Source organism: Rhinolophus sinicus, chromosome 3, assembly GCF_057876585.1.
Source record: "Rhinolophus sinicus isolate RSI-liver-muscle chromosome 3, RSI-T2T, whole genome shotgun sequence".
Classification (NCBI taxonomy): domain Eukaryota; kingdom Metazoa; phylum Chordata; class Mammalia; order Chiroptera; family Rhinolophidae; genus Rhinolophus; species Rhinolophus sinicus.
In genome coordinates this window covers 199,386,571-199,397,733 of record NC_142503.1, presented here as the reverse complement: position 1 = coordinate 199,397,733, position 11,163 = coordinate 199,386,571, and the positions used below count along the sequence as shown (strand labels likewise).

The window sequence follows — 11,163 nt, the reverse complement described above, 5'->3', positions numbered from 1 at the left end:
GGGAGATGGTGGTTAGTGTGGCATGTTACCCAGAGGTCAAAGGACAGGACAGAAAACGTCCTAGGATTTAGTTAGCAGATGCAGGCAGAGGAGACCTGGAGGACAGAAGGACCAGACAACAAAGTTGGAGTTTGCTGGGAAATGTGGTCCCGGGGTGGCCTGAGGGCAAGTTCTCCGGAGGGGAGGGCAGGGGAGGGGAGGTGATGGGGCTGAGAACAGAGACGCTCACCGCTGGGGTTTTGAATCGCTTGTCTACAGTCTACAAGAAACCTTAAACCTCCTGGGCCACGGCAGAAGAGGGGCAGGAAGGAAGTGGGCCAGGCCTTCATGTCAGGAGGGCAGCTAGTGGGCCAGAGGTGGAGGAGGCGCCCCACACCACCACGCGTGGAGACCTCGCACTGCTGACAGTGACCGAAGGGAACTTGCAGCATTAATTGCCTCCCTCTTTCCTCCTCCTCCCCACCTCCCTCCGCCCGCCCCCCAGCCCAGGCCGCAGGGAAAGCCAGGCTGAGCTTCTGTCTGGACTCTGCTGGGATCAGAAATACATTCTGCAACGTGCCCCAGTAAATGCCTGACCACCCTCACCACCCCTGTACGTGGGTGGCAGTTTCCATCCTATTTTTCCTGTTTCATCGCGAGTCAGGACGCCGGCGTTGATTTCACACACTGCCTATGGGTCTCAAGGCCCAGTTTGAAAACCCTAGTTCTGGAAAAGCTGGGTTTCTCTGGAGACAAGGCGGGGGAGGAAGTGCTCAGTCAGGTTTGTTTACATCGTAAGGAGCTTCCAGATTGTTCCCGAAGGCTCGGTGTGTGTGGGGGGAGGCAGAGGGTCAGTGGGAGGAGCTAGAGACAAAAGAGTCGAGAGTGGGGGATGGATTACTGGGTAGTGGTTGGCAGGGAGGAGGGATGCTCATGTTTCCTCACCCGTAAAACTCCCAGGTTTTTGAGTTGACGAAGTCTACGGACACCCCCCCCACCCCCCCACTCCCCCGCAAGAGCCTTACACCTCTCATGTGGCATTTTCAAAACACTTTGGGAATTCCCATTTACAAAGTGGATTTTGGTGCAATTTAATCGCTCCAGCCATGAATTAGATACTTTATATGTATACCTGAAATTATGTAAAATAAGTAAAAAAGATGGGCTTTATAAAATCGTGATAGAGGTAGCTGGGGGAGTACGCATTTGTTCACCAAATGCCGGAATTTCGGACTAAGGGGCCCTCAGTGTGAAGGATGTGGTTTTAGGGAAACCAAAGGCAGGTACGAATCCCCAAGGGAGTGCTCCTGGGTGTGGAGAATTGGGGACTAGGTGCGTGTCTGCTTCATTTGCCCCTGTGCACGATGGGGTTGGGGACAGGACTAGCCCCGAAATCCGGGCAGTGGCTGCGTTCTGGGGGCCCTAGGAGGTGCGGCGGAACCTCAGAATTACCTGTTGGCCCTCCTGCGCCCTGTCCTACACCCAGCAGCCCGGAGTCCCAAGAAACCCCGAGTGGGGGGCTCCCCTTGTCTAAACCTGACCCCCACACACACATCTCCCGGGGCGCCCTTCTCATGAAGGCAGAAACCAGGGGTCCGCTTGCCTCCCTGTGCACATGCCCCGGTCACCCCTCAATCATGAACTGGCCCCACAATAACGAGGCCCTGGCTGGCACCTGTTGCCCCAATTCCAGGGACGTAAACCCACAATCGCTGCCCGGGCGAATAGATGCGGTCCCGTACCGCCAACCCAGCCCTGTACTCCCTGTGGTTGCCCTGGTCCCCCAAGCTCCTGAACGTGGCCGGGAGCCTGGACTCACTGCCCTTCACCCTGCCTTGAACCCCTGCACAGGGCCTCAAGGCCGTGAACCTAGCCCGGGGCCCGAGTCGCTGGCACTGGCCCCCTGACGCTGGGGACCCGGTTCTGAGGCCGAGGCGGGACAGAGCGCGAGGCGCGCAGCACGTAATTGAGAGTCTGTCCTCTAATGCACGAGCTGCCACACTAGGAGGGCACGCTAACAATTACAGGTTCACTTTGGCAGACTTCACAGAAAACGCGCGCGCGGGCCCTTGGTCCCGACTCCCCGGCGCGCGCCGAGCGGGGGATGCAACCCCGGGGGCGGTGGCCCGCGTGGGCAGGACGGAGGAGGCGGGGGCCCAGAAAGCGCGAGACCTTCCCGAGAATTCCGGACGCGCGCAAGCGCACTGAAGCAGGCTCGGGGGCGCGCGCGGCGGCTGTTGGGGGAAGGGCGCGCGTACCAGTGGGGGGCGCTGGCGGCGGCCAGAGCGCAGGCGCAAGCGCGCGGCCGCGGCGGCAGTTGGGGAGGGTTCTTCCGGAAGGTTCGGGAGGCTTCTGGAAAAGGCGCCGCGCGCAGGGCGGGCCCGCCTCTATATAAGGGAGGCGCGGGGGCGGCGCGCCAGTTGCTTCTGCGTCCGGTTGCTGCGCAGCTCCTGCGGCCCTTCAGCCAAGGTGAGGGGCGGTTGTGGGGCCTCGGGGGGTTCGGAGGGACGGAGGGGTGTAGCGGGCGGGCGGCTGCGGAGCGGCGGGCGGCGGGGGTCCGGGGTGAAGCGCCTCCGCCCGAGAGCTGGCGCATCTGCGCTTCCCCCCGAAGGCCGCGGGCCTGCCGTGGCCTCACACGCTCCCCCTCCTGGGAAGGGCGGGGAGGCCGGGGTCTCGCCCTTGCACCGGAGAAGCGACGTGGGGGCCCCCGGCGGGACCCTCCTGCCCCCCGCGGAAGGCCGCTCGCAGGGCCGTTGCCCGGGCCGGGCGTGGGGCGTTGTGGCTGCAGCCGCCGGCCGAGCCGCAGGCGGGCGGGCGCCCGTTACCGACGGCCTGCGAGTGCCTGGCGCTCGGCCGCCGGCCGCCTCGAGGCGCGCACGCTCCTTGAACCATCGCGACTCGGAATGAGGTCATCCCTTTGTCGGCGGCCTCCTGTGTTCGGGTTATTCAGTTCTGCGCGTCTCTCTCGAAAAGCTCTAAAAATGCTGGCAGAACGCAGCTGGGTCCTGTGGTGCCGCTGGGGACGGACTGCGGGGTCCTGACTGGCGCGGGGTCCTTTTCAGATGCCTGAGGAAACCCAGACCCAAGACCAGCCGATGGAGGAGGAGGAGATCGAGACGTTTGCCTTTCAGGCAGAAATTGCCCAGTTGATGTCATTGATCATCAATACTTTCTACTCGAATAAGGAGATCTTTCTGAGGGAGCTTATTTCAAATTCATCAGATGTAAGTCTCCCAGTAACGTAAATTGGGTTTTGGTGTCAGTGTAACTTCACCACCGAGGGGCTCTGCTTAACAATTCATCTCTTTTGATAGGCTCTGGACAAAATCAGATACGAAAGCTTGACAGATCCCAGTAAACTAGACTCCGGGAAAGAGCTGCACATAAACCTCATTCCAAACAAACAGGATCGAACCCTCACTATTGTGGATACTGGAATAGGAATGACCAAGGCTGATCTGATCAATAACCTTGGCACTATTGCCAAATCTGGTACCAAAGCATTCATGGAGGCCTTGCAGGCTGGTGCAGATATCTCTATGATCGGCCAGTTCGGTGTTGGCTTTTACTCGGCGTATTTGGTCGCTGAGAAAGTGACCGTGATCACCAAACATAACGATGATGAGCAGTATGCCTGGGAGTCTTCTGCAGGAGGTTCATTCACAGTCAGGACTGACACAGGTAGGCACGTGATAGAATAATTTCCTGGGTGAAGCAGTCCTGTGGAGTTAGGGAGCTGTAAGCCCTGGGGATGCTGTGAAATGGATGTTTGGGAGCGAGCTCGTGGCAGTAATGGCCTGCCGTTGTGGGTATCTTGGGCAAGGCAGCTCACTATGCTGGGACTGTTCCCATCTGTAGTAACAATAAACCCTGTCTTATAGACTTGGTCCAAAAACGTTGGGTATGATGGTCAGAGCTGAGTAGATTGTAATTTTTTTTACCTAGACTTGGCTGTTGAGGTTGAAATTAAATTCGTTTTCCTACTTCTCTTTTAGGGGAACCTATGGGTCGTGGAACAAAGGTTGTCTTGCACCTGAAAGAAGACCAGACTGAATACTTGGAGGAGAGAAGAATAAAGGAGATTGTGAAGAAACACTCTCAGTTTATTGGCTACCCCATTACTCTTTTTGTGAGTTTCTATGTGTCCTGTGTGTAGATAAACAGTGATTGAAGTAAAACCCATGGTCTTGAAGAGCTGCGGAAGGAAAGACCCAGACTTGTAGTAATGACTGGAGTGACTAGTCTGAAGTCTGTTCTTACTCTCCAGGTACCCAGGGCTATAAATCCATCAAATATTGACAAGTGTCCTGGCGATACTCATCTCTCAGCTCATTTAGGTTTAGGAATAAAGTGTGCACGCTCGGGTTTGCTAATTAGTCAGCATGCAGAGTGATGTGGTTCATGTGTTTTGCAGGTGGAGAAGGAACGTGATAAAGAAGTGAGTGATGATGAGGCTGAAGAAAAGGAAGACAAGGAGGAAGAGAAAGAGAAGGAAGAAAAGGAGTCTGACGACAAACCCGAGATAGAAGACGTGGGCTCCGATGAAGAAGAGGAGGAAAAGAAGGACGGCGACAAGAAGAAGAAGAAGAAGATTAAGGAGAAGTACATTGACCAAGAGGAACTGAACAAGACAAAGCCTATTTGGACCAGAAATCCTGACGACATTAGTAACGAAGAATATGGGGAGTTCTACAAGAGCCTGACCAACGACTGGGAGGACCACTTGGCAGTGAAGGTGAGCGAGTGCTGGGTGCTTCCGAGCTGGGTGCTTCCGAGCTGGGTGCCCCGTCCAGGTCGGGCGGCGTGAGGGCGGTTGCTGGCAGCCATTTCATCCCAGCCCCTAGCCCGTTCCCCCACACACAGTGCTGGACGTGTCACTGCAAGTGTTGATCTTAAATCGATTGACTTCGTGTGCATTCTATTACAGCATTTTTCAGTTGAAGGACAATTGGAATTCCGAGCTCTTCTTTTTGTCCCAAGACGTGCTCCCTTTGATCTCTTTGAAAACAGAAAGAAGAAGAACAACATTAAGTTATATGTTCGCAGAGTTTTCATCATGGATAATTGCGAGGAGCTAATCCCTGAATACCTGAGTAAGTGGAGTCAAATTTAAACAATGGTACAGTCACTGGTTAGAGAAATTCATACTGTGGGCTCCACGAATTCTTAAGTATTGGTGGAGGGGGGGATCATTCACCATCGGTTTTTTGGGTTTATGTGTTTGTTGTTAATTTTGTCTTTCGAATGACTGAGTGCATTTGTTGTTAATTTTTCAGATTTCATCAGAGGTGTCGTGGATTCTGAGGACCTCCCTCTCAATATTTCCCGGGAGATGTTGCAACAAAGCAAAATTCTGAAAGTTATCAGAAAGAATTTGGTCAAGAAATGCTTAGAACTCTTCACTGAACTGGCAGAAGATAAAGAGAACTACAAAAAGTTTTATGAGCAGTTCTCTAAAAATATTAAGGTTCGTCTAAACACATTTGACCATTAGCAGTAATCGAACAGGCTTCTCAAATTTTCAGTGATTTTTTTTTTTTTTCTTTTTCTTTTTGTGGGTAAGTCTTTCTAAAGCTAATGTTATCTTTTAGCTTGGAATACATGAAGACTCTCAAAATCGGAAGAAGCTTTCCGAGTTGTTAAGATATTACACATCTGCTTCTGGCGACGAGATGGTTTCTCTCAAGGACTATTGCACAAGAATGAAGGAGAACCAAAAACACATCTACTACATCACAGGTAAGGGACGAGACGTGTTAAATCATGTCCCTTGTAACCTCACGGAAAACACCTGCGGGTGTTCTACCCATGTGGCTGTAGGTCCACACTAGGTGTTAGTCAGGCAAGATAGTGAAGGTGAAGCAGCCTATGTCTGGGGGTGGTTAGATCTGACAGGTGGGAAAAGCCAGAAGGAAGTGAAGCCTCTTCCGGTTAAAGGTCTAACAGTAACTTTCCCGTCGCAGGCGAGACTAAGGACCAGGTGGCAAACTCGGCCTTCGTGGAGCGGCTGCGCAAGCACGGCCTGGAAGTGATGTACATGATCGAGCCCATTGATGAGTACTGTGTGCAGCAGCTGAAGGAGTTCGAGGGCAAGACTTTGGTGTCAGTCACCAAAGAGGGCTTGGAACTGCCAGAAGACGAAGAAGAGAAACAGAAACAGGAGGAGAAGAAAGCGAAGTTTGAAAACCTCTGCAAAATCATGAAGGACATCCTTGAGAAAAAAGTAGAAAAGGTGTGGATGTGTTTCCTTCTACCTCTAATTCTTAATTACTGACACCTAGAAGCCGTGTTGTTTTTTCAAGTCAAGTCACACACATGGCTCCTTTCTCATAAGTTCTCTGAACTTACAAATAGAAAACGAGCCTTTTTGTTCAGTGATGGATGTAGCTCTTACGATGCTTTAAAGGGCCTGAGAGGAGGAGAATGTACAGAAAGCAAACTTCGCATGCCTAAATGTGCCGCTACACAGTTTCTGACTCCTCAGTACTTGCTTGCTTAGTGTTCATTGCACAATAAAGCTGATACAGGTCTTGAGAAGTTAGAACAGCAGTCTTTCTAGGCCTTGTCAGTCATCACTTAATGCTTTGATTACAGGTGGTTGTGTCAAACCGATTGGTGACATCCCCTTGCTGCATTGTCACAAGCACATATGGCTGGACAGCAAACATGGAAAGAATCATGAAGGCTCAAGCCCTAAGAGACAACTCAACAATGGGTTACATGGCGGCAAAGAAGCACCTGGAGATAAACCCTGACCATTCCATTATTGAGACCTTAAGGCAGAAGGCTGAAGCTGACAAGAACGACAAGTCTGTGAAGGACCTGGTCATCCTGCTCTACGAGACCGCGCTCCTGTCTTCCGGCTTCAGTCTGGAAGACCCCCAGACCCACGCCAACCGCATCTACAGGATGATCAAACTCGGTCTAGGTAAGCCTGTGCTGCCAGGAAAAGAAATTTCTGTGTGGGGCTGTTGAAAGGGAGGGGTAACTGCCAGCTACCTGGAGAAAATTGGCTTATCTTACTTGGCTCTGGAGACACTTAAGTCACGTGTGGAAGGAATAAGTAGACCGTCTGCTCATGAGGGCTAAACGTGAAAGATTCGTGTACCTGTAATTGCCCAGCCTTGAAACGGGTGAGGAGCCAACAGTGTTAGGCTAACTCGTTGGTTTTAAGAACCTAATACTTGGGTTTCGTTTCTAAAAAGGTATTGATGAAGATGACCCCACTGCTGACGACAGCGGTGCTACTGTCACTGAAGAGATGCCGCCCCTCGAAGGGGATGATGACACATCACGCATGGAAGAAGTAGACTGAGCTGTGCCTGAAGGGTGGCTTGTACACGTGTGAAATATTTTACCTTCATTCCCTTCCATATATTTTCAAGGATTTTTTTATTTTTGTGTTAGTTTGAAAACGTATGGCATGACAATACGTACTTAAAGGAAAGATAAGATTTCTTTCAATTTTTAAGTGTCTGCTACTGTGATACCTTAGGCACTAAAGCTGAGCTAGTTTTTCCTTTCTCGTTTCATGTTGGGTTTTTTTAACAGATGGAGACATAGCGTTCTGTTGTAAAATGTCTGACCTAAATGTTACGTTAACTTTGTGATCTAGGTAGCTATAAAGCGGATTCCTTAGTGTACCAAATTTTTTGTCACTGAAGTTCTGAGCTGCACCCGTTGAAAAGAATATCGCTTAAAACAACTCGAATGTCCTAGGACCGTTGTAACCCTTCCACCCCTGTAGTTGTTAACTGCATGTACCCACGCCTAGAAATTAGTATATTAAGCTGAACCAACTTGATGGGAGTAACTATCCATAGGGTCTGTGTTCCAAAGAAAAGTGTTCTTTAGAGTAGCAGAATTGTAAGCCTGCCTCTCGAGGCACTTGGAAAGGAACCAGAGCAAGTTTTGTGAATGGAAACATTGTGCCCAGGTCACATTTTGCTTTAAAAGGTGACAAATACAGATGTATGAAAAAAAACGTTTTATGTGAAAGTGTTTTATTTGGGAGTTGGGGACTACAGATGATTGGGAGGTCCAGACCTAAAAGCATTAGGCATATACATCTTGTCCAGGAAGAAATTTGTGGGCAGATGTGGTTCACATTGACTGCCCTGTCTTCACGTGACCTTCCCAGGTGACAGGTGGCAGGTGTGGGTGATGAGACGAGGAGAAGGGCTATAAGACAGCATGTACTGCCTGCTTCTGTTACATTTTCTGACAAGCAACCAACCAATCCTCCCTTTGGATTTCCAGGCCCAGACTGCCTTTGACGCGTTAGTAAAACCTTACACGCTAAAAATAACCCCTTCATAGCTTGGCCTGACGAATCCTCATCTCAAGAGTCTTTACCAGATCTACTTACTGCCATCTCCCCTGACGCCTTGTTCTTGACGGGCTCAGGCAAGACGCATGCGAAGGGGATTGCTGATGGGTGTGAGCTGCAGGTCATGCTGAGAGAGGGAGGGTGAGCATTGGTCTTGGGACTGTGATGGCTAAAGTCAATCCTAAAGTTCTTTTAAGTTTACCAGGGTGACAATTGTTAGTAAGGTTACATAGGTTTCAGGTGTACAATTCTGTAGTACATCATCACTGCGTTCATCCAGAGTCACTGCTTCCATTACATAGTTGCTAGAGTTCATTTTTTAAAAAATGGTAGCACACAGGATTTGGGTTCTAAGACCACCTCCCAAATGTGATAGTGATAAGGAGCGGAGTGGCAGGGAGAGGACACAGGACCCTACTGGGAAAGGTCACTGCCCTAGTGCTCAGCAGACTGAGTCCGGTGCGTGCTGATAACATTTACTCCTTAAAATCCTCAGGCTGAGGTCTCATCCCTTGCCTTTCTGCTGTTTGGCTTACTGGGAGATGTTACAGCTGGGGTGACAGGGTTACGTGGTAGGACTAGGAATTGAAGGGCGCGGGACATTGCCGTGCTCCCCATGTCTCGTTTTGGTTGCCTATGACTTCTAAAGCAGCAGGTACCTGGAGTCAGCAGACGACCTCTATATAAACAGTCCCCCAACTGAACTTGTCCTCCCTGAGTTACTGGGAGAGCGTTTATGGCAAGTAGAGTACTTACTGTCTGGAACTGTCACCAGTAACCCGTGCTGGGGACAGGACCTCCCAGCCGAGTGGGTCAGAATTCGAGCTAGATGACACACACCATGCTGGCTCTGTCTTCCCACCACAGAGACACCTCCGGGAGTCCCTCACCGGCTCCAAAACCCAACACGGCTTCTCGCCCTGCCTCCATGCGAGGCATCCTGCCTGCCGAGGAGGGCGATGAGTGCTGAAAAAAATAGGACAGGTTCAGACTGGGAAAGAAGCTTCATTCACAGATTCCATGGTTGTCTGTAGACCACCAATACGGAATCAACAAAAATGGTGTGAATTCAGCAAAGTCCTAGGATAGGGGATCAATATATGAAAACCAGTTGAATTTATGTTAGCAATAAACAGTCAATGAAATCTTTAAAAATTCATTCACAGCATGCTAAATAGAAATAAATTTTACAAAAGGTTTTGCAAGACCTCGGCAGAACTAAACATTGCTGAGGGAAGTTAGAAATCTAGGTGACTGGAGACGTGGTTAGTGTTAGAAGACTCGAGATGGGAATTTTCAAAAGCATGCTAAGTGCAAGAAACCAGACAAAGCTACGTACTATGCGATTTCATTTTCATAAAATTCCAGAAAGGACAAAAGCGGAGAAGTGGGTTCCCTGTGTCCAGGCATCCTAGTGGGGTTGATGGGCCAAGAGGGAACTTCAGAGAGTTCCCAAAACCTGAGGTGATGATTGCCTGGGGGTATGTATTTAGTAAAATCCATCGAGCTTAAAATGTACTGAAAATGGGTGAACTTAATGGTACGCCATACCTAAAGCACAAATCGAAAAAGAAGCAAAGGTACAGAATGCAGTCAGCTGGCGTTCAAAAGTGACCTTGAGCAGGTCCTTGGACGTCTGTGCCTCATTACCTCATTTGTAAATAAGAGATAATACCTTGAAGGCTCTTCTGCCATTTTCTAGGTAAGTGGGCTTAGTTGCCTGGATAAGTCCTCAGTAAGTGACAGCTGTTACCTCCAAAGACACCTACGCAGGGAGGGCCTTCCTCCCTGTCCTGCAAGGTCACCTGACTTAGGCTCACTGCTACCACAGTGTGACTGACTGCCTGCAAGCCCCAGTCTAAGCCTCACCCCCTCCAGGAAGTTTTCCTAGACTACTTCCGCCCTCACTGTCTCAGTCCTCTGAACTTTCAGTAATTCCTACCAGGCATATATTCATCAAGCTTTTACTGAACACGCACTAGGAACCAGCCGAGCACAGTTCGGCGGGCCACAGACCAAAGTGGCAGAGCAGAACTAAACCATGGCAGCTACACTGAGGGCCTTGGAGGCCCAGCGGAGGCAGAAGGACAGAGCGAGGAGGGGCAGGGTTTGGGGAAGCTCCTGGAAGGGGGTGACTGCTGACACGAATGAAGCTGACCTTATTTCAACAAAGGGGAGTGGGGGACGCCTTCCCAGGACGAGGGAGAGGGCATCACCAGGCTTGAGATCCGGGAGGTTTCTGTCTTGGGCAGGAACCCATGGAATCTGAGTGATGAAAGAGAAAGCGCGAGAGTCAAAATCACTAACTGTGTCTTGAACATTAGCTATGGCCTCGGGCCTGGGCTGGGGACTGCTCAGCAACTTACATGGTGGGAAGGCCCGTGGCCTGTGCAGGTGGCCTCTTACAATAGTGGGGCCTGTGCCCACACCTGAAAAGGTCTTCAGTGCCAGGAATACTGAAGTGATTTGGTAAGTCAGCTCCACCATCATGATCCGTGAAATTGTCTCGTCATGCCCAGTGGCCTTACTCCATTCTAGCCCACCCCATCTTGTCTTACAGGAAAACACAGGGCCACCTGGGCTGAGGGAGACCAGTAGGAGGGCGCAGGCACCCCGACTTCCACTCAGTGGTCTCCCCTGCAGCCCCTGGGCTGGGGTCTGAGTGCTGGGAAGAACATCTGAGGCTCAGCTTGCCTCCAAAGGTGGGGTTTAGGAAGAGCTGAAAGGAGCAGTCCTGTTTCTAGAACAGACATGTTTGCTTTGTTCACTTATGTATCCCAAATATTTCTAACAGTGTCTGGAACATGGTGGATACTCAAATATTCATGAATAAATTAGCCATTTCAGTTTACAAA

The 11,163-nt window shown here is 50.7% G+C and overlaps 1 protein-coding gene across 1 annotated transcript; it reads left to right on the top strand.

Annotated features, from left to right (window-relative positions):
• Positions 1-2,266: 2,266 nt before the first annotated feature.
• On the top strand, positions 2,267-7,515 carry HSP90AA1 (heat shock protein 90 alpha family class A member 1). The gene is made up of 11 exons (XM_019747153.3): positions 2,267-2,448; positions 3,042-3,203; positions 3,294-3,660; positions 3,975-4,108; positions 4,394-4,714; positions 4,907-5,072; positions 5,256-5,446; positions 5,571-5,718; positions 5,943-6,211; positions 6,574-6,907; positions 7,185-7,515. The coding sequence occupies exons 2-11, from the start codon at positions 3,042-3,044 to the stop codon at positions 7,292-7,294; spliced, it is 2,202 nt and encodes a 733-aa protein (XP_019602712.1). The 5' UTR covers positions 2,267-2,448; the 3' UTR covers positions 7,295-7,515.
• The last annotated feature ends 3,648 nt before the right edge of the window (positions 7,516-11,163 follow it).

Excerpts from the sequence above, each read along its gene's own strand:
- HSP90AA1 (XM_019747153.3), top strand. The coding sequence starts at position 3,042 with ATGCCTGAGGAAACCCAGACCCAAGACCAGCCGATGGAGGAGGAGGAG. Across the intron at positions 5,447-5,570 it reads AGTTCTCTAAAAATATTAAG|CTTGGAATACATGAAGACTC; the intron begins GTTCGTCTAAAC and ends GTTATCTTTTAG. Across the intron at positions 6,212-6,573 it reads TTGAGAAAAAAGTAGAAAAG|GTGGTTGTGTCAAACCGATT; the intron begins GTGTGGATGTGT and ends CTTTGATTACAG.